This window comes from Numida meleagris, chromosome 4 (assembly GCF_002078875.1).
Source record: "Numida meleagris isolate 19003 breed g44 Domestic line chromosome 4, NumMel1.0, whole genome shotgun sequence".
NCBI lineage: Eukaryota > Metazoa > Chordata > Aves > Galliformes > Numididae > Numida > Numida meleagris.
Genome location: NC_034412.1, coordinates 8,727,874 through 8,747,755, shown reverse-complemented (window position 1 = coordinate 8,747,755; position 19,882 = coordinate 8,727,874). Strand labels below are relative to the sequence as shown.

At 43.6% G+C, this 19,882-nt stretch overlaps 1 protein-coding gene and 1 long non-coding RNA gene across 4 annotated transcripts in view; one reads left to right on the top strand and one right to left on the bottom strand.

Moving 5' to 3' along the window:
- The window catches only part of DIS3L2 (DIS3 like 3'-5' exoribonuclease 2), a 166,938-nt gene that overhangs the window by 78,808 nt on the left and 68,248 nt on the right, over positions 1–19,882 (top strand). For all 3 annotated transcript variants that reach the window (XM_021393584.1, XM_021393586.1, XM_021393585.1), the window contains one exon: positions 11,436–11,515. In XM_021393584.1, the coding sequence (XP_021249259.1) occupies positions 11,436–11,515 (80 nt within the window). The remainder of the gene's footprint in view (positions 1–11,435; positions 11,516–19,882) is intronic.
- Positions 4,092–5,418, bottom strand: LOC110397381. Its single transcript, XR_002437736.1, has 2 exons — positions 5,284–5,418; positions 4,092–4,200 (listed from the first exon to the last, which is right to left on the bottom strand). It is a non-coding gene; the product is annotated as an uncharacterized LOC110397381 (long non-coding RNA).

The window sequence follows — 19,882 nt, the reverse complement described above, 5'->3', positions numbered from 1 at the left end:
TCTGAAGAGCAGAAACTGATTGACATCAAATGAAGAGCTCTGAACTCATGAGAATCACTGATGGTTGAGATCAGAAGGGATCTCTGGAGATCATGTATCCAGCCCCTCTGGGTGAACTAGAGCAGGGGCTCGGGGCTGCTGATTTTGGATATCTGCAGAGATGGAGGCTCTACAACCTCTCTGAAAAGCCTGTTCTGGGGCTTGATCACCTTTACTGTTTTTGTTTCATTTTCTTGTATTTTCAATAGTCTTTCAGTTGAACCCTACCCCTCATCCTGTTGCTAGATAGCCTGAGAACAATCTGGTTCAGTCGTCTTTCGTCCTGCACATCAATATTTCTTGACATTGATAAGGGGTCCCCACCTGAGCTGAGCTTTCTCCTCGAGGCTGAACTGTCCCAACTCTCTCAACCTTTCCATGTAGGTTACACACTCCAGTCCCTTAATCATCATTGCAGTCCTTCAGCAAACTTGCTCCAGTATGTCAATATCTTCTTGGTACTGGTAAGCCCAGCATTAGACACAGCACTTGAGTTGTGGTCTCGCAGGTGTCTAGTAGAGGGGAAGAATGAAGGGACTCCAGCCCTTGACCTGCTGGCAACAGTTCCTAATGCAGCCCAGGAGGCTGCTGGCCGCTGCTGCAAGGGTGTGTTGTTGGATCATATTCAACTTGCTACCCACCAGGACCCCAGCCCTTTTTTGCCAAGCTACTTTCCAGCCAGTTGACCCCCAGCTATATTGGTGTGCAGTGTTATTCCTCCCCAGGAGCGGGACTTTGCTTTTTCCTTTGAGCTTCATGTGATTCCCATTGACTCATAGCTCTGTTGAGGTCTCTCTGAAAGACAGCAAAACTGTCTGTTCCTCCTCTGAGAAGCATGAATCTTTTTTAGCAGCCTCCTGGGGGCCTGGAGAGCGTCAGACTGGGGACAGCAAGGATCCACGGCATTGGCAGGGAGCCGTTAATACTCACTTGCTTCCCTGCTGGGGCACAGCTAATGAGTTAATGAACTTTGCTCTTGCAGGCAAAGAGCTCTAAGAGTACAACAAAGCTTTCGGCCAGAGTTTGCATCTTTGTATTTCAGTATGCTGTGACCTAAATTGCAGCTGACCTAAAGCTCTCAAAGTTATTAAAAGCTAAATTGTAATTTTGGCTGCCCATTCAGAAATGTAGCATCCTTCCTTTGGCTGATAAGGGAGGAAGAGTGGAGATGTTGTGCTGGCTCTGTCCTGCTCTGGAGGGAAGCACTGTTCTTAGCACTGTTTGTAACGGGAAAGCACTGGCAGTGGGACAGTACCTGCACTGTGGTCCTGCCCACTATTTCTTTCTCACTTGAGGTGTGGTGCAGCTAATAACAGGGATTAGCAGTGCTTATAGTGAAGGTTTGACAGCATGCTCTTTGCAGCAGCTGCCCAAGAAGATTATTGGCTGATAAAATGAGAGGTGATGGCAGAAAATAAAATACAGAAAATGGCAGCCTTGAGCAGAGCAAGGAGTTGGAGGGAAGCATTCGGCCTCTGAAACAGATGCCTTTTCAAGGCAGGTGGAATACTTTAGCTTGAAATGAGTGCAAGTCAGATAAAACATCATTAAACAGCTTGTTTCCTGGAGATTTTCCACTACAAAAAGCTAGTGTTAAGTAGAGCAAGTCTTACTCAGCTATAATAGGATATGTGAAAATGCTCTGGTTTCTGAGGGAAACTGAAAAATGGCTTGTTTAGCAAATGTATAAGCAACATTGCTACAGACCTGACTGTTATCTTGGCGTGGAGTAGAGACGCAAACAGGGCCAGATTATGATCTCTGCCCTGTCACTGGGCACTGAGCTGCCCTGACTAATTCAGTGCTCTCCATAGGGAGATAGAAGACACACAGAGGATTACTCAGTGGTGTCCAAGGATGTCAGATCTAGTCCCTCTCTCACGGGATGGATTCCAGAAGAGCGGTGATGGCTGTACCTGCTCTGGGTACTTCTGCTGCCCTTGGATCAGTGAGGAGAGCTAGCATTAGCTCCATGCTCACCCATTAGCCGAGTAAGTAAAACCGAATAAAACAGTGCTCCTGTCAGAGTGATGTGATTCAGCTCCTTGCTTCTGACGTTCAGTTGGCTTCTTCAGGTCCTCCGCTCTGTTTTCATAACATTTTCTACTACACTATAGCTACAGCAATCGTGGTGACACTGTTTTGTGCAAGATGATGCATGGTGTTTGCTGTCAGATGCTGCTGTTACCAGTGGCTGGTGTACACAGACGCGCTGGCAACTTCACTGCTGTTTTTCCTTACAGGAAAGCGCGTGTGGTCATTGGAAGTGCAGCTTCAAGCGGAATCAGTGGTGTGCAGTTGGACAGGGTTATTGCGTTCTGATATTGTACGCCATCAACACTAAGCTTGCTTAGTTAAGAGTCTGTTTTGCTGTGGAAAACAGTAATAACTTTTGCAACTAGGTTGTTATACATACGGTCTTGTTCCTGCCTGGCTGCCTATTTTATGGAGAGAATAACAGAGGGAGATGAGAATTAAATAGGTTTGGGAACATGTCCATTTCTTTCTGGGTTCTACTGGATGACAAGGTGGGCCGTAACAGCATGTGATGAGCAGAAGAGAGTGCCCTCTCCTGTCGTGTTTATATGTGTGAGGTAGTGCCAGATACTGCCACTTTCCCTGATATCACAGTGCTTTGCCGGTGCTGTTCTCTCTTTGCAGGTTGGGTAGATAGGAGATGAAGGATCCAGGACCTGGTGTCAAGCAGGGTGTCAGCCTGTTGCTGTGAACGACAAAACCCAGAACTTCAGTAGGGATATCCCCACTGTGGCTGGTCGTTATAGAGAACATTTTTCTTGTGATTTCATTCTGATTTTGAAGACTAGGGGATCTAGCTGCGGTGTCCCTGTTCATTGCAGGGGAGTTGGACTAGATGGCCCTCGGAGGTCCCTTCCAGCTCTAAGGATTCTGTGATTCTATTTGCATCTTTACAGAATCCAGTGTTTGCACTGGACTCTCATCTCGGTCCACCTTTCTTTGCAGAGCCCTTTCCTTACCTGTGGCCTTTATGAGTTGAGTTTTCACCTACAAATAGGAAATAGTGCCTGTAAGACAGAACACCATTGTCACTGTCCTAGTTTCCTGATTCCTGAGGTTACAGGAGAGAAGAGCGCTTTTGTGCCCTTGTGCAACCAAGGAAATGGGAAGTAGAAATCACTTTTTTCTCAAGATCCTTGCCCTAAGCTGTCCAAATCATGCTCTCTGACCTGCTTGCTTTGGGTGATGGATCCTTGTTCCCAGGTGATTCTCAGATCCTCACTCTCTAAAAAGGTAGAAATGAACATAATAGAGGTGGGGAAGATACTCTGTACGAGATGCCCTGAAGGCATCACAGCGTGGTTAAGAGATGGGGCAATCCAGGAGTGACCAACTAACTGAGGTATTCTGGGGGCTGAGGGACTGACTTGAAAGGGAGGATTAACCATTCAGTGTGTGTTTGCCAACACTGAAACTGGAAGTTTGTGAAAGATGTCGTTCTTAATGGTTAAAATGTGTAGACCAAAAGGAAGTGAGAATCATTTATGGTGGTGGGAGGATACAAAGGGGTATTATGAGGACAAGTAAGGTAAAACAAAGAGGAAACCTTTCCTGTCCAGCCTAAAATAGAACGTAGCTTTGAGTGCTAAAGAAAGTATTGGAAACTCCATCACTAAAGATGCTTAATACTATACTGGAGAAAGTCCTTGCAAATGTATTGTCAAGTGTAGCTCTGACCTATGAGGGTTGGATGACCTAATGTCTCTTCCATTTCTAGCTCTGTGCATCTATGATTAAAGTAGTTTATATAATGCAAGTGCATTTTCAATTACGCTCCACCTTCTTGCGTGGGATAGTGGTGGTGCAGAGACCTCATTATATTTGTGGCACAATTACAGCATGACTTGTAGGAAGTATTGCTGGTGCTTGGTCTCTCTTGACATTCTGATCTCTTTTATGTACACGTTGGCTTTTCAAACCGTTTAGTTATGTTACAAGACTGCAGTGCTCTTTTGGAGGCCGTAAATATATGGAAGGAATAATTGATTCTGGTTCGGCAATCCGTGGAGCAGTCCTTGGTGAAAATGTAAATGTTTATTGTTGGAGAAGTTTAATTCATCGGGAGTCATTGTCAGCCGTTCTCTTGGACCAAGGTCTGTTTTCTGAACCAGAACAGGACGTTAGCTAGAACATAAACACAGAGAAATTAAAAAGAACAGTACAGGTTTGATGTATAAAGTTGGGCTTTCCGTGCGTTTTATGCTGTGCTGGGTTTTTGTGGGGTTTGTGCAATTAGCGTTTGGAGCAGGCAGTTTTTGCTTCCCATTATTGTATAATTTCAGTTCATTTTGAAATTCATGCACCGTGCAAAAAGAGCTTTGTGCTGCGTCGAGTATTTTTGTCGATGTGTTACAGTGCAGCCAGAGTGCCTTCAGAGATTTGTCAGGGCACTTCTACAGCACGCATGTTTTTTAATATATTCCTTTTAAGCGTCAGTCTTGGAAGCAGCCACTCGGGTTTTAAATGAAATCTGCCAGCGTCGAGTGTGACAAATGTGGTAGACACTCCACGTAATAGATGTCTTTGGGAGCGGGATGTCGAAATCTCTGAAAATGTTCAGGCACTGATTGTTCTGTGAAATTTCTGTCTGCAAAAGAGTACTTCATACCCATGTGAGTGATGAACATGGGTGGCATTGGTCCCATGCTTATTGGCGCTGTGTAACAAACCTGTGCAGACAGCATGGTCAAGTTGGGTTTACTCGTGATTGAAGAATGAGATTGATTTTTGTGGTTGCCATAACAATTGGACTGCTGTGTGAAAAAATGTTTATAGCTTTCACTGGAGTGAGTTGACAGCTCTAGGATGCCTATTTCCAAATTAAAACAACTGTTTCCAGCTCTGACAAATGATGTATGTTTAACTTTTCCAAGGTAGAGCTCAGCAGGGTCTTAGAAATGACCTGAAGAGCTCAAAGATTCTTAAAGTGCCTTTGCTGCTTAATTTTAAAAAGCCAGCTTTGAGCTGGAGCTAATGAGGGAAAACCAGGATGCTGAGCTTTCCCTCCCACACAGCTATTGTACGCACTCACAAAGTGAAGAGAACAGGACAACCTAAAGAGTCCCTGGAAGAATGTAAATGCATTGCGAGTGTCTAGACATGCAGTCACTCTCACTGTAAATGTCTTAGCACTGACACATGCAAGTTTAAAGCAGGCTTGCAGTGCCTATACTTTAATAAACAAAATGATGGTCGTTACCATCTCACCTCCAGCTGCAGCAGGCTGCATCCTCCGTCCTCAGCCTCCCAAGGTTCCCAGAGAGCTGGTGTCTGCTTGCTTCTTTGTCTGGTAGGGACAACGTCTTGCTTCATCGAGGGTTTTCTCATGCTGTGTTGGGTACGTGCAGTTCTCCAAACTGCTATTTCATGGTTGCTTGCATTTGTTATAGCAGTGGAAATCTGGGCTCCGTGTCTCTGCCGATGGGCTGCTGTCTGCGTGCTGCTGGCCGGGAAGGCCATCCGGTTGTGCCTGGAGGGTTTGTGTGGCTGATTTGGTTCCCGTCAAGCTTTTCATCAGGGTGCTTTTGCAGAAGTCATCTTGATAATACCCAAACTTTGCCCAGCAGCTGACCATGCCGGGAACCTTGGCCTCAGTGCAGCCTGAGGCCATGGCTTGCAAATGCAGTGCTTCATCTTGGTCCAGGTAGACTTCCACTTGAATGTTAGAGTGCTGACCACTGGGCTTGTCATAGTATCATAGAATAGCTTAGATTGGAGGGGATCTTCAGGTTCACCCAGTCCCAACCATCTGCCATGGCAGGGCTGCCCCCCACCAGCTCAGGCTGTCCAGCTTCAACCAATCTATTGAATTTTGTTCACTTTTAGCTGGCAAAAAGCTAATGTTGGTATATTGTACCCAGCTCTGCAGCACTGGCTGTACATTGCTCTCTCCACTAATTCTCGTGAATACCTTTGCACAGATGTACTTATTTACACACAGAAAAACAAACTGCTCTTGCAGCCTCGTGATATGTGAACATTGTAATTACGATGATGGTAATTCTAGCTCACTAACAGGCTGTTTATCTTACCTCTACTCCTGCAATAGCCTTTTATTTTAGGTCCTTTTAAAGGTAAAAAGACTAACTGCTCTGCAGATATGCTTGTCTGCTTTAATTAGTCTTCCTTAAGCTGTACAAAGAGAAACTGCACTTAATTAGCTAACCTTAAATTAGGATTGATATTCCAGCCTGTCTATGTGCATGCTGTCGTTACTGTCTAATAAACGGAGTGCTCTGTTCTGCAGATTTTTTCCCCAGATGGTTGATTTGCAAGATGGCAGATGGAGCCAGAGTGCGAGCTTTGCCTTCAGCAATGTTTAAAGGGCTTTATAGGGTGAGGGTACACCCTGCTCCTACAAAACTCTTGTAGGCATGGCCCAGTTCCAGTGCACAAACCTCTGGCTGTGAGGAGGAGGGAGAAAAGGTTTAATTCTTCCTTCCATCGGCAGAAATTCCATGCCAGAGCAAGTCCACCTCTGCAGGCCTGCATTAAACATATATTTTGGACACAGCATCCCCCGTAAAAAGTGGAAGTTTCCACATTGGAGTGTTTGTTTTTGATCAATGTGTGGAGGCTGGGGGGTTCTCAAAGACACGTATTTATCTCGAGCCCTTTTCAGCGCAAAGACCAGAAAATCTCTTAACTCTGTGTGTGTCTCTATCTCCTCAACCAGTTTCCTCTAACTAACCAAGTTGTGTGTATGTTGGAACGAACAGACTTGGAACATTACTTTTACAAAGTATGTTTTGACAATTTGAAATGAGTAAAACAGATTTTTATTAGGTGCAATGACAAAGAGAGATGGCTCCTTCAGGGCTTTCAAAGAAGGGGGAGGGAGGAATGATGAGACTTCTTAATCCACACGGTCACCTTGGCAGCCCTCCAGGAGCTGGGGACAGCTGCCAATTCGTATTTACCTGTGGTCAATGCAAATATGCAAGCGTGCAGCCGTGATATTTGCTTGTGCTTAAGCAACGTCTTTGTTAGCAGGTGCATAAAAAGTTCTGTTGCCTTGAGGTTTGGTCACACAACCCACGGCAGGTTGGGTTTGTTATTGGTTACGCTCAGAAATGTGGTCTGATCTTTGGGCTGCAGCCTTCAGGGTATTGTACAGCCAGACGTGGCCAGTAGAGGAATTTGAATGGTTCCCTCCCCTTCATAGGGCCACATAGCTGGGAGCAATGCTATTTCTTCACCTCAGTGGCTCCAGGGTGCTCCATGCTGCACCAGGTGCCAAGGGAGGAGGACATTTTGTGGCACAGGGACATCCCTGGAGGTGTTCAAGGCCGGGTTGGATGGGACCCTTGAGCAGCCTGATCCTGGTGGGTGGCAACCCTGCCCACAGCAGGGGCTTGGAACTGCTGGATCTTCAAGCTCCCCTCCAACCTAAAGCATTCTATGACTTGCACTGCCCACACCCAGCCTTTCCTGCCAGCCTGCCCCTCATGTGCCCTGGGACCAGAGGTGGGTCTGAAGCTGCTGGAGATAACAGGCGATACTGATAGGGCTGCAGGAAAAGCAAGAGCCGATAGCAGAGCGTATGCCTTCCTCTGGGAGGAGCACACTCAGGGCTGTTGCACCCGTGCCCAGCACTGCACTCACATCTCCCGGCAGATTGTTTTCTTTCCCACATGCCAGTTCCTATAACCATCTGAAACCTCTCCAGCCATAAAAACTGAAAACCAGAAATATAACTCATCACACTTAATAATGCAATTACTGGTAAGCGGACTTCACTTAGACTACAGTCAGGTGTACTGCTTTGTGCCAGAATTATCTCACTGCTGTGAATTTTGAGCTGTGTTTGCAAATCAGCTTCACTTGTCCCACTACCTGGCCATTGGCTCTGCAGCATTTCTGCAGTCCTCGTGCCAAGGAGTATCATTCCCTGTGTTACTTGCTCAGTGACTTTTGTACCTCACCTTTGCAGTCTGTGCCCAGAACAAACTGCCTGTGACAAGCTACAAGTTCAAGTCCTTTGAGCGGTTTTAAAGGAGGAGGGGAACTGTGCCTGGTGCTAAAGCATATCCCAGCTGCACTGCACGCAGAAGCGCTAGTGAGAAGTGCTACATCAGGAGTTGTCTGGACCCTGCTTCTCCTCTGCATTTGCTAGCTTAAGCATCTCGGGCTGAGAGCTCTGGCTATGCCTGTGTGCTATGCAGCTGACAGGAGGGCCAGCATGTCCAAAACACAGCAAACCATGCCCTGGGTCCAGGTGCCCTCCAGCCCCCTTCGTGCATTCTGAGCGAGCCACCACCAACCTCTGCAGCAGGCTTCCTTGGCCAAATACAGCTCGGCGAAGCAGCCCGTTCATTGCTACCATTGTGTGAATGTGTTCAGAGTTTGGCACCCGCAGATTTATGCTCACTTCTTTCCAGGGCAGACTGCAAATATGCGCTTTGTTGAAACCAATCTGCTAATCTTTAAACTGCCTGGAGCTATGATTCGCAATGGGTGGCAGATGCTTGTGGTTACAGGCCCGAACATCTGGGATAAGCTATCTATTCCACTGACACAGGAACCCACACTCTTTGAAGAAGTTCTTGAACCTTTTTCCTGATGGCTTGTTAGTGTAAAGCAAGCCATTAGTTTCTTCTCAGTGCCGTTTGCTTTTCTGAATTGAGTAACTTACAGGAAGATTTACTAGGTGTGTCACTGCCAGGTTGCTGTTGCATTTATATCTTGAGTTGGTGGGACCTAGAGCGTGGACACATGCATGCTGGCACATGTGTGCCTGCAGACTACTTCTTGTATATGTCTGTCTTTGTATCTGCAATTATACGTATGTCCCTGGAGAAAGCAGTGCCTTGGGGAGAAGGTATCTCAAAATTCCAGCCTTAAGTGGATTTGATAGCAGCCTTTCAGTGTCTAAAGGTGGGCTGTAAGAAAGAAAAGGACAGAGTCTATAGCAGGGTCTGCTGTGATAGGACAAGAGGAAACAGTTTGAAACTAGAAGAGGGGAGATACAGACCAGATATAAGAAGTTGTTTTTTTACATTAAGGGTGGTGAGGCACTGGCACAGGTTGCATGGAGAGATGGTGGGTGCCCCATCCCTAGAGACACCCGAGGTCAGGCTGGACGGGGCTCTGAGCACCTGATGGAGCTGTAGTGTCCCTGTTCATTGCAGGGGGTTGGGCCAGATGGGTTTTAAGGGTCCCTTCCAACTCAAATGGTTCTGTGATTCTATGATATGTTTATGAAAGTGAGGATGCTTGGAAGCCTTTAAAAGTTAGCTGCTTTCCGCTGCTGGATAGCTAGGCAACAGCGGATCAAAGTCCCAGTGTAGTTGAAAAGATTTTATATCTTTCAGCATCACGATCTCTAATTTGTTTGGATGCATGAGGAGGATCAGAAGGTAACGTGCATCTGGGGATTAAGGCAGTTTTGCTACCCAGTCTGAAAGCCAGCATATTCTGAAAGATTTTCAAAGTCTCAGAAGGGAGTGAAGTGCTTTAGTGATTTTTATGTCTTTGAAAATCTTAATTTAGTTTGCATGGTGGAATTACATAACTACACACTGCCAGCTGTCTGATGCCAATATACCACCCAGGGCAGTTAAGCACCGAAGTGACAGGGCTGCAAAGATAGAGACATTGCTCTCACTGTGTGAACAGCCATGCACGGAGACGAAGACTTGCTAATTCCTTGTGATACTTGCTCCTTTGAAAGTCTGCTGCGGTTTTTCCTCCCACCCCTCCTACCATATGAGTCTGTTGGTGGCCATGCGATCAGAAAAGCAGATGTATTCTCACTGTACTTCTCCAGAAGGGAGTTGCCACTTTGATCCGTGTCTTTCTGCCATGAGAAGAAGCTGTCTGATTTCTTCCTTGGCAGCTCCAGCCATTGTGCTTGGGCTTCACTGACATCAGGAGGAGCTGAACATATTCTGAATGTTAAGAAGAAAGCAAAATAAACCAGCAAACCCATTCCTCTACTGCCTTCACCGCTCTTTAGCTCCAGTCTCACGTTGCCCCCGTTGCTTGGGTGAAGCCTGCTGTAGCAGGGGCCTGGGCAAGGAGCTGCTGTGGGGCAGCCCAGAGTAAAGGGAGACCTTAAAGCAGGGCTTTTGGAAGTTGTATTTTCTGGATGCTTCATAGTTCATGTCTCGCTTGTGTCAGACTCTGCGCTTTACAGTGGTGATTCCTGAAGCCAGGTGCTATATTTTGTCTTGTCTCCGTGGCCCTTGACCATAACTGTGATCCGTCTAGATATGTTTGGTTGGGGAGACCTGATAAGCAGCTGTTCAATAACAGCTGTAAGAAAGAAGGGGGCAGACACTATAGCAGGGTCTGTTGTGACAGGACAAGGGGAAATGGTTTGAAACTAAAAGAGGAGGGATTTAGACTGGATATAAGGAAGAAGTTTTTCGCTGTGGGGGTGGTGCGGTGCTGGCACAGGTTGCCCAGGGAGGTGGTGGGTGCCCTGACCCTGGAGACACCCAAGGTCAGGCTGGACGGGGCTCTGAGCACCTGATGGAGCTGGAGGTGTCCCTGTTCAGTGCAGGGAGTTAGGTTAAATGGCCTTTAAGGGTTCCTTCTAACTCAAACAGTTCTATGATTCTATGTTCTCAGTGTCCCTGCTGCACACTGCTATGGGACATTGCTTCTGTATCCCTGCCAGGGCACTGTCCAGGTACCACCAGCATATGTGGAGGGGTTTCCCTAAGTACCATGTTGATTTGCTAAACCTAATTAGCTAATTCGAAGCTCTTTCATTCTATGAATTTCAGTGTTTCATATTGAACAATCGTTTTCTCTTTGGTGCATGACATGCAACATAAATGTTATAAAGCACTGCAACCTTGGAGTGTCTTTACTCGCTCTCGCTTGTTACCGTGCAGGTCAGTTTGTAAACGTGTCGCTGCTCCATGTTAGCGGTGCTCATGGAGTTACAGGTGCCCCGATAGCTGCTCTTATGCATGGCAATGTGGGTTATTTGTGTTTAATTTAGCTTTGCAATTGGGAGCCATGTATTTTTCCTCAAGCTGCAAGGCATGAAGACTTTTTCTTGTTTGTTTCTTCAGAGAGAACTTGATGGGATCAGTTGTTTGCTTTTTGTGGAGGAAAATCAGCACTGAGATGAAAGCTGTTAAAAGCAAACGGTTCTACCAAAAAGAAAAATTAAAATCAACAACAACAACAACAAAAAAAACCCCACAACATCAAGGAGTATCACTTCTCCAAAACTTTATTTTAGATTAGATCTAGGCTTTCAGATTGGTTTGAAGGTGTTTCAGCAGTCTGAGTCTTCTGAAAACATCGTTATTGTTGTCTGGATGTCTCTGGTCTGTGTGTTTTGATGCCTTCTTCATGACTGGAAGATAAATTTTTCCTTTTTTTTTTTTTTTCTTGGATAGGAAAGAATGCATTTTCACCATCGACCCATCAACTGCCAAAGATCTTGATGATGCTTTGTCCTGTAAACAACTCCCTGACGGTATGAGATATATTTTACAAAATACTGCTCAGTGTTTATATTCAGCAGCTGACACACTCCTATATGTAATTTATCATGAAGTATTCTTTACCAAATATGAGTAAATGTTAAACTAGTTTTCTCCTATTGTTTTAATTGCCTGTTTTCAGAAATTGCAGAGCAGATCTCTTCAAGCTGCCGTCTGCAGTAATGTTGGTTGTCAGGAAATGCAGAAACCACAGTATTTTGCATAATCAGAGCTGCAGTTTCATTTGAGCAGATCTCAGCTGTCTCCTGTCATTGTGGGGCTTACAGCAGAATAGCTCATACACCACTCTTGCATACTGAAGCCTAGTAAAACTTTGACCTGGAATACATAGTCCCTGATTAAAGGAACCTTGTTTTTGAAGGTCACTGGCTGCAGTGCTTCTCAGTGTTTGCTTATGGGATGCTGAGAATAGTCGGATGAGCAGAGTGTGCCTTATAAGTTGTGCTCTTCTTCTCATTGCCTTTTAAGTTTTCTGTTCTGCCTTATTTGTGCTTTTACTATGGCATAAGCCAGCAGAACAGAAAGTAAAGCTTCAGAAGCCAAGTCTTGATGATTCCGACTAAAGGAACTTCACTCTTGTAAGCTTACATTGCTATCCAATTCTGCTCGTTTAGTTTGATGAGATCCAGTAACAGGCTTGGTTTAGAAATAGTGCATGGTTTGATTAACACATCTACAAATAATGAAGAAGATAAAGTGACTTTTTTTATGTGTTTAGTTTTACTTGTTTTTATTAGTGATCACGATATGATGACATCAGACATGGTTCTCTGGTTTTGGTTGCTTTCATTCTGTGTAATGTGGCCAATGAATACTCGTGTCACTTAGACCCTGTTACAGAATAGTTTTACAGGGCTATAGAGCTGATTAAAACAAACAACAAAAAAAAAACAGTTGAAAGAAGATTTGAGGCCAATAAAATTATTCCTAATTATATTGTGTGATATCAGTTTTGAGGCGAGGTAATGTCCAAGAGGCTTCTAGACATAACCGGGCTATTGCCCATGTGTTCTTGATTGCAAGAAATCCCCCTGTGAGGCTGAATTGGATGGCAGCAGCGCTGCCACGCATGCCTTCATCTTTGGAACCTCTTTTGGAACAAGTGCTTCTCATGGGATCAAACCAAGGGAAAAAGAAAATGAGATTAAAAAAAGAAGAAGACAGAGAGTACACCCGCCCAAGTCTTCTTTGGCCTTGTTATTTCAAAGATCATCTCTGATGTGCTTATCCTAAGAGGACAGAGGATGCAGTCAAAGATCATACTTTTTTGAAGAGGCATGAAGAAACCCAGGAAAAATCAGGGACAGGGCGTAGCTGACTTCCTGAGGGTAAAAGTTAAGTATTGTGTGGCTTGTACCCAAAATTTATGGAGTGGGAAATCTGCACTGAGTGACATGACTTAGTGTTATGGTGGTGACAGGTTGGCGGTTGGACTAGATGATCTTAGTGATCTTTCCAACCTTAATGATTCTATAATTCTATGAACATTTGCATCCTTCCCAGGAGCATTGTGCACATTCCCCTTTGCTCCAGGTGAGCCTCAGATGAATAAATCCAAGAGGCAGATAAGTAAATTCAAGAGAAGGCAAGTGAATGCCCCCAGCAGAGGCTGTCCCAGCCTGAAGGCCATTTGTTCACCCCCACATAGCATCCATGAATCACCAGGTGTGATTAAGAGCCCTCTGTGGAGGATCTCTGCCTTTTGGCTGAAGCCATGCATTCACCAGCAGGCCTGTGCGTTTGGGGCTAGTTCATTACTATCAACCCAGCTGGGTACACCCTTCTCTTCAGCTTCCAGCACTGAAGATTTCAGCCCTCAGACCTGTTCTTTGCAGGTGGCAGGAAGCATTCAGATCCATCTTGCACCACACATTTCTGGAACTTCCTCTTGCATGAAAACTGAGTCTCTGGATTCATTACTTTTTTGGCCCACTGCATGGCTATAGCCTTATTCAGTGATTTTTCTGCTTTTGGTTCATCAGCTACTATAGGACAACGTAGACTACTTTTATAGCCCCATCAAGTGTGGCTGACAAAAGCAAGGATATAAAGCCACCAGCATACATCACATTCTTTAAGAATCTCTGCTTTCAATGAAATTTTCAGGAACTTGTGAATCTAGAATGGTTCAAAACCAGTGCTGGAGGTCCTTAGGGTTCACTTGCTTGCAAAGCTCTTTCAGTTCACAACCCTTGTGTTAAGGAGAGCTCTTCTGGGAATCTTAATCTTGTGCACACTGGAGCTTCTTGATGCATTTTGGAGGTACTCTGAGGATTTCTGGCTTTAGAAGTTGCTGTACTAGCTGCAGTTATTATGACAAAAGGTTGTTTTAGAGGTTAAGAGCTCATCCAGGGCTGGCAAGCCTTCATGTCTCATGAGGACAAAGTTGTGTTAAGAGTTAACAGAGCTTTTATTCCAAACATAAACCTGGTTACAAGGAATTATTATTTTTTCCATCTTTTTTGCCCATATGTTAAACACTTTAAAAAAAAAAAAAAAAAAAAGAGAGCCAGCATGAGCAAACCACATATCTGGCATTCTCATGATGTCAGGAGATCTCCAGAAATCAACAGAGAATGCAGTACCCGATTCAGAAAATGCCCTAAATGCCCCAAAATAAGTGCAAGAAAGGGACTTTACTCTCGCTTTCCCTATTAAGCACCTAAATGAGTGCATTTCAGATGATTTTGAAGAATGAAATTGTCCTCAAACGTTAATTGCTAATTTATTCAATTGCCCTGAAGCAGAGAGATGTGGGGCTATTTTTGCACCTTTTCTTGGTTCTAAAACTTTTCAGAGTAACACTTATCTGTTCTGGTCACTGGATGGAGGACTTCCCTATGCTACATACTCAGTAAAAGATGAATATTTTTTTGCAAAAGTAATCCATAAGTCTGTCATAAAGAACTACCCAGTAGCAAAGGAAGCATGGGATGACTGTGGGAAGAGCTTTATTTTTAATGGAGCTCATAGTAAGATATTGCAGCAGTTGGAAACTTTACAGGGATATATGTCATAAGTGGGCCAATCTGGTTTTGAGAGGATTTTATATTGAAGTCTGCTTTTGATTAACTGTCGTGCTCCTCATTATTGTTTAATGATAGGAGTAGGGAGGTAAGCTCGCTGTTTGCCCTTGTGAGTGTATATTTTAAGAGATCAACTCCAATGAAGAATGAAAATAGGGTTATTTATGTAACAGCTTTAGAAATATGAACGAGCTGTACTCCGTTTAGATGACTCAGCATAATCTTGGAGTAGGAGATGGATCTGGACGGCAGCACGTTTCTGCAGCATTCGTAGAGTTGTTTCAGGATAGCCTGAGGTTTTAAGCAAGTTCATTTCAGTCAATACTCCTTTGTGATCCTTTCTGCACGTATTCTAGTGAATGACTACAGCCAGGGGCGCACAGCAGAGCAGCTCTAAGTTTGAAAAACGGCTGTGGAGTGTTCACAGAAAGCCAACGTACAGATTTCAAGCTTGAGTGCTTTCCTCTGGGGGTGCAGATGTTTGAAGATTTAGCCTGATCTTGTCATGTAAGAGCATGCCGCGTGCCCTGCGTGTCCCAGTGGAACCAGGCAAGTTCCATACACTTGCCAAACTTCTCCTGGGAATTATCTGTGGGTGTCCTTTGATATATTTCTGGTAACATACACATCTGATGCGGCTGTATTGTGCTTGATAGCTTCTAATTAGTAGAAACAGAGGAGAAATTTGATGAATTTAAAGGCAGACCATTCCAAATTCCATCAATTGAAATTTCAGGCCGTGGGAGGAAAGTTGTTACCGGGAATTATTTGGTGCATTTCGGAGGGGTTGTCTCACCCATGTGCACATCTTCCAGTGCTGATTTCAAAGAAGTATTGGCAGCATCTCTCTACGTATTTCTGTGTGTTTATTGATGACTAACGTGGTCCTTGCCTTTCTTTCATTCCGTATCCTTACCATCTTTCAGAGAGTAATTCAAGTTTTAAGTAATTTCAATCTTACTGTAGGAGGAATCATTGTACTGCAAAATAGAAATATATTGTGCAGGTTGTTTGTCTGGCTTCTTTTTTCCTTAGTGACATTGGTTTTCTGCATTTTGGAATGAGGTCAGATATAGATACATTCACTGAATTCATATTTTTTACCTAAGGACCTGAGCAAATGAGATTTCTGCAGTATGCTGCTCCCTGTTTTTTCTCTTCCCTTTCAATTCGTTCACCCTGTTGGTGAATTTAAATCAAATATACCTAAGGAGAATGCAGTGAAATCCTCAAAGACATTGTGTTTCTTCAAGTATCTTGAAAATGGGATCTGAGCAAAGAGGAGAGATTCACTTAGTGACCCAAATCTGGGAAAGGTGCAGCGTGACCTTTGTCCTTAGCAGATATGTGAGAGTACACTGTGGGCTGCAGCTTTCAGAAACAGATCTGAAGAGATTGAGGGCTCACATCGCTGTTCAAGGAATAATTTCTATATATGATGGTGAAGTTATCCTTCGTTTACTGCGAGCCTAAAGACATAGGTTGCTTTCCATGGACCTCATGGATGCCTTAGGACATCCCCTACTGCATGAGCTCCAGTGTCTTGTGCTGAAATAGGCCTGTAGAGCCCTGGTTACCCCAAGATGTTCTGTGCATTCTCAGGTGAACGCTTGCTTTTCCTTTCCTTCCATCCTTATTTTTTCCCAAAGTAAATTACAAACACGGGAGGACCAAGTTGTTTTTGTTTTTGCAATGTTGCGTGCGCTTATTTGAAGATGTAAATAATCCCCCTTCTATTCAGTTTTGTCCCTCTAGCCACATCAGACCTGTAGGATGAAATTTGCTGCAGCGACACTTGGTACAGGACCTTTGAGCTAAACCATTTGGTTCTTGCAGCATAGACTACAGGAAGAATTTGTAATTAGGGTCTTCTGGGCTGATTTGCTTAAGATAAACACTGAAGAATGGGCTAGTGTTGACTCAAAAGTTATATTATGAATTAGTATGCTTTCTTCTCTGTAAGGTAGGTGTATAAGATGAATAGATACCAGGCATGGTTTAGAGAGAAAGTGACAGAAAACCTACGTCACTGTATGAGTCAAATATAAAATGACCGTAAACCGCAATTTACTTAAATTTATTACAGGAGTCAAATGTGGAAAAAATAAAGACATACAAGGAGTGGGATTGTACATAGTATTTGGTTGTTTTTTCCTTTGGTATTGTACATAATTAGCTCAGCGCTACTGTTACTTGCTGATTAGACTGGTGCTTTTTTGTTAGGGATCTATGTTGTGTCAGTAGAAAAGTGGAAAAGACATATTGCAGTGATTAGAAACAGGTACATTTTCCTTTTTTTTTTTCCCCATTGAGAACTTGTGGTTACAGATTCTTTGAAAAACGCAGAATACAGTCAGATCTCTGCCAAATCTAGATCAATGTTGTGTCTCACAATGTGGTCCCATGCATTGCTGGGGGAATTGCAGCATGTACAGTATGTTTTACCTCTTCTTTTAAAATAACATGGGGTTGTGTCTACGGAAACACACATCATTTCCAATTTCCAAGGCCAGAGTTGAATGGAATCAGAGGGTTGAATTGCGTCACCCTTCCCCTACCAGTTTCATGTCTTTTGAAATCAATGAGACAACTCAATGGTATAGCCCTCCCCTTAGCTTGACTGGAAATAGAACAGATGGTAGTTGAAAGGGTAATAGAGTAAGCCTAACTCCTCAACAAGTGCACTAAATTAATAAAGCACTGAGATGCAGAACAAGAAAGTTTGGATTTGGTTTGACTATTGATTGCTGGAACATAATTTGTTAAAGCATTTCTTGCATACATGTGAAAGCTACTTGTGGGAAGATTGTGGGGTTTTTGTTTTGATTTTTTTTTCCCCCACAAAACTTGGGCAGAATTAGTAATTGGTAACTCATCTATTGCACTGGATTTTTGTATAAAGTATATATATTTTATGAAGATTCCACCTATATTCCAAAAGCTCTGTATTTAAAAAACAGATATCGAATTGAGACAGTACACAAACAAATTCATAGAAGAAATGGACGTGGGGTTAAAGCAGTATGAAAGGTAGGTTCTCTGTAACTGGCTAATCTAACGACAATCATGGCTGCAGAACATGTAATTGGACATACAAATAAAAGTAGAATTACCCTTTGAAGTGAGTATATTTTCCTGTAGTGAGGAAAGATGCTGTGGGCAAAATCACCTTTTGAATCATTTGAGTTCATAAATTCAGGACCTGGGACAATTCCCCGAGGATTTAGAGGCATGGGTTTTCCTGGGTTGGCAGATATTTCTAGTTTAGATATTGACTTAAAAACGAGAACACCCAAATCTCACAAAAGTACAGGAGCTGGGTAATGAGGAGAGGATCCAGAAATTCCCGATTTAAAAGCTCTCTCTCTAGGATGTATTTTCACTAAAGAGAACCTCAGGAACCAGCAGAGTCATTAGAGAAGAACCACAAATGATGATGACCAGACAGAACTAGAGAGAACAGGATTTTCCAGCAAGTTAAGCAGATAGGAATCCAAAGATATGTGAGGGTACAAAAAGTGTACAAATAGCTAGGAATAAGCTCCCACACAGTTGACTTCAGTCATGTGTTCTGTTGCATGCAGGCAGCGAAGATGCTATTGCTGTATATGTTTGTTATCAACTTTTCAAAGTGACAGGATCCCTCTGAATCCACTGGGCTATTGTCCTAACTTCTAATTCATTGCAACGCATGGGTTTTAAGAACCTAGCTGAACAGGAAGAATGTCTTCTTACAGTGCAGCTCACTACAGTACTTCTTGATTGTTGACTATTATGTTGGTTACTCAAAGTGTAGAACAGGGTGCAGATGGAAATGTTTTGGAAATCTTTCCAAACATAAACAAAAAGTTGGATGGCTAAGAGTGGAATCTCAGCAGCTGCCTTCTATTCTCAAAGAAGCTGAAATGTCAAGGCTGCTCAGTAGGGAAGTAATTTGTATGTGTTTGGCCTAGCACTAAATTCCAAGGTCTCTTTGAATGCCCAGGAGCATTCATTCAGCCTTGGATTTCTGTGTTCAGCAGAGATATCACAAAAGATTGACCTAGGAGAGAGGGAGGTCCCTTCCCACTCCAAACCTTCATTTCAGGAACAGGATGACATCCTACACCCCGAACGATTGTAATTCATCTTGAAAGCTTCTGGGTGCCACTTCCCATCTCTTCGAATTCAAAGACTGTTGATTTCCTGATAGAGTTAACCTCTTGAATGAGACTTGGAATAGTGATAACAACAAATAGTGACGTGAATGCCAGAAATTGTCCTTTTGCCTTTGTCACTTTGACTGGAAACCTTGCTGCTAAAGGTGGTGTTTGAGAGAGCTAAGCACAGTCTCCCTTGGTAACTTCTGTTTACCAGCGAGAAGTGCTTTCTGAGCTGGGAATCAGTTCACCTTGGTGACCTACTTAACGGCTTGTCTGGGGAAAAGGTTGAAGATCTATCTGCAGAGGGGTTGGTTTAAACTGACTAGCAAAGATTCACGTTGGGCTTAAGTCATGAGCAGTCATCTAGAGGTTCTCCCAAAGATGACCACATAGCAAGCACTGTCATCCAGTGGAGAATCTAGCATATTTGAGGTTCTTACTCCTCTTCATTTTACTCATTACATTTGAGTCTTGCAAATAAATTAATACAATTTTTAAAACTTCTCCATGGGACTTGATGTTTTGGCACCTCACAAAGTTTGCTCGGCATTTGTACAGGCAAGGAGGAAACCATCTTACCTGTTGACTTTTGCAGTGTAAACCAGATATCAGCACAAGAATGGGGAGAAAACCTTCAGGAGCAGAAGGTAGGACATAGACATCACTGCATAAGGAACTGTTGTGTCTGGTCACATTCTTCCAGTGTTGGCCAAATCTGATATATGAAAGAAATGGCACAGTCTCTTCATTTCCCATCGTTATCTTTTCTGTCCCTAGCTGTCCCGTGGCCTGCTTTGACGTTTACTATTAAGGTACTTTTGCCTTACTTTCATCTGTATTTTTCTGTGTGATTCCTGTTCAGCAGTGTGAACAAATCTTTATGCTGCGTGCTTATTCTTTTGGATATCATTCCCTGTGTCCTTCAGTTTGCAATTAAATATTTTATCTTGTACATGCTGCGTAAATTCTGTCCTTCTGAGTATTTAGTGCTTTTCCCCCAGGATAATTCTTTCTTTATGCAAGTATCTGACTTAATGGTGCAATGGTAACATTTGCACAGAAGAGCTCTTCTGTTCTTCTCTTAAGTTGTTGCATCGGGTTTGAAGGGAATTTTCATGAACAACAGAGGCAATAACTGTGTTCCGGATGGCAACATCTCCCATCACAAGGT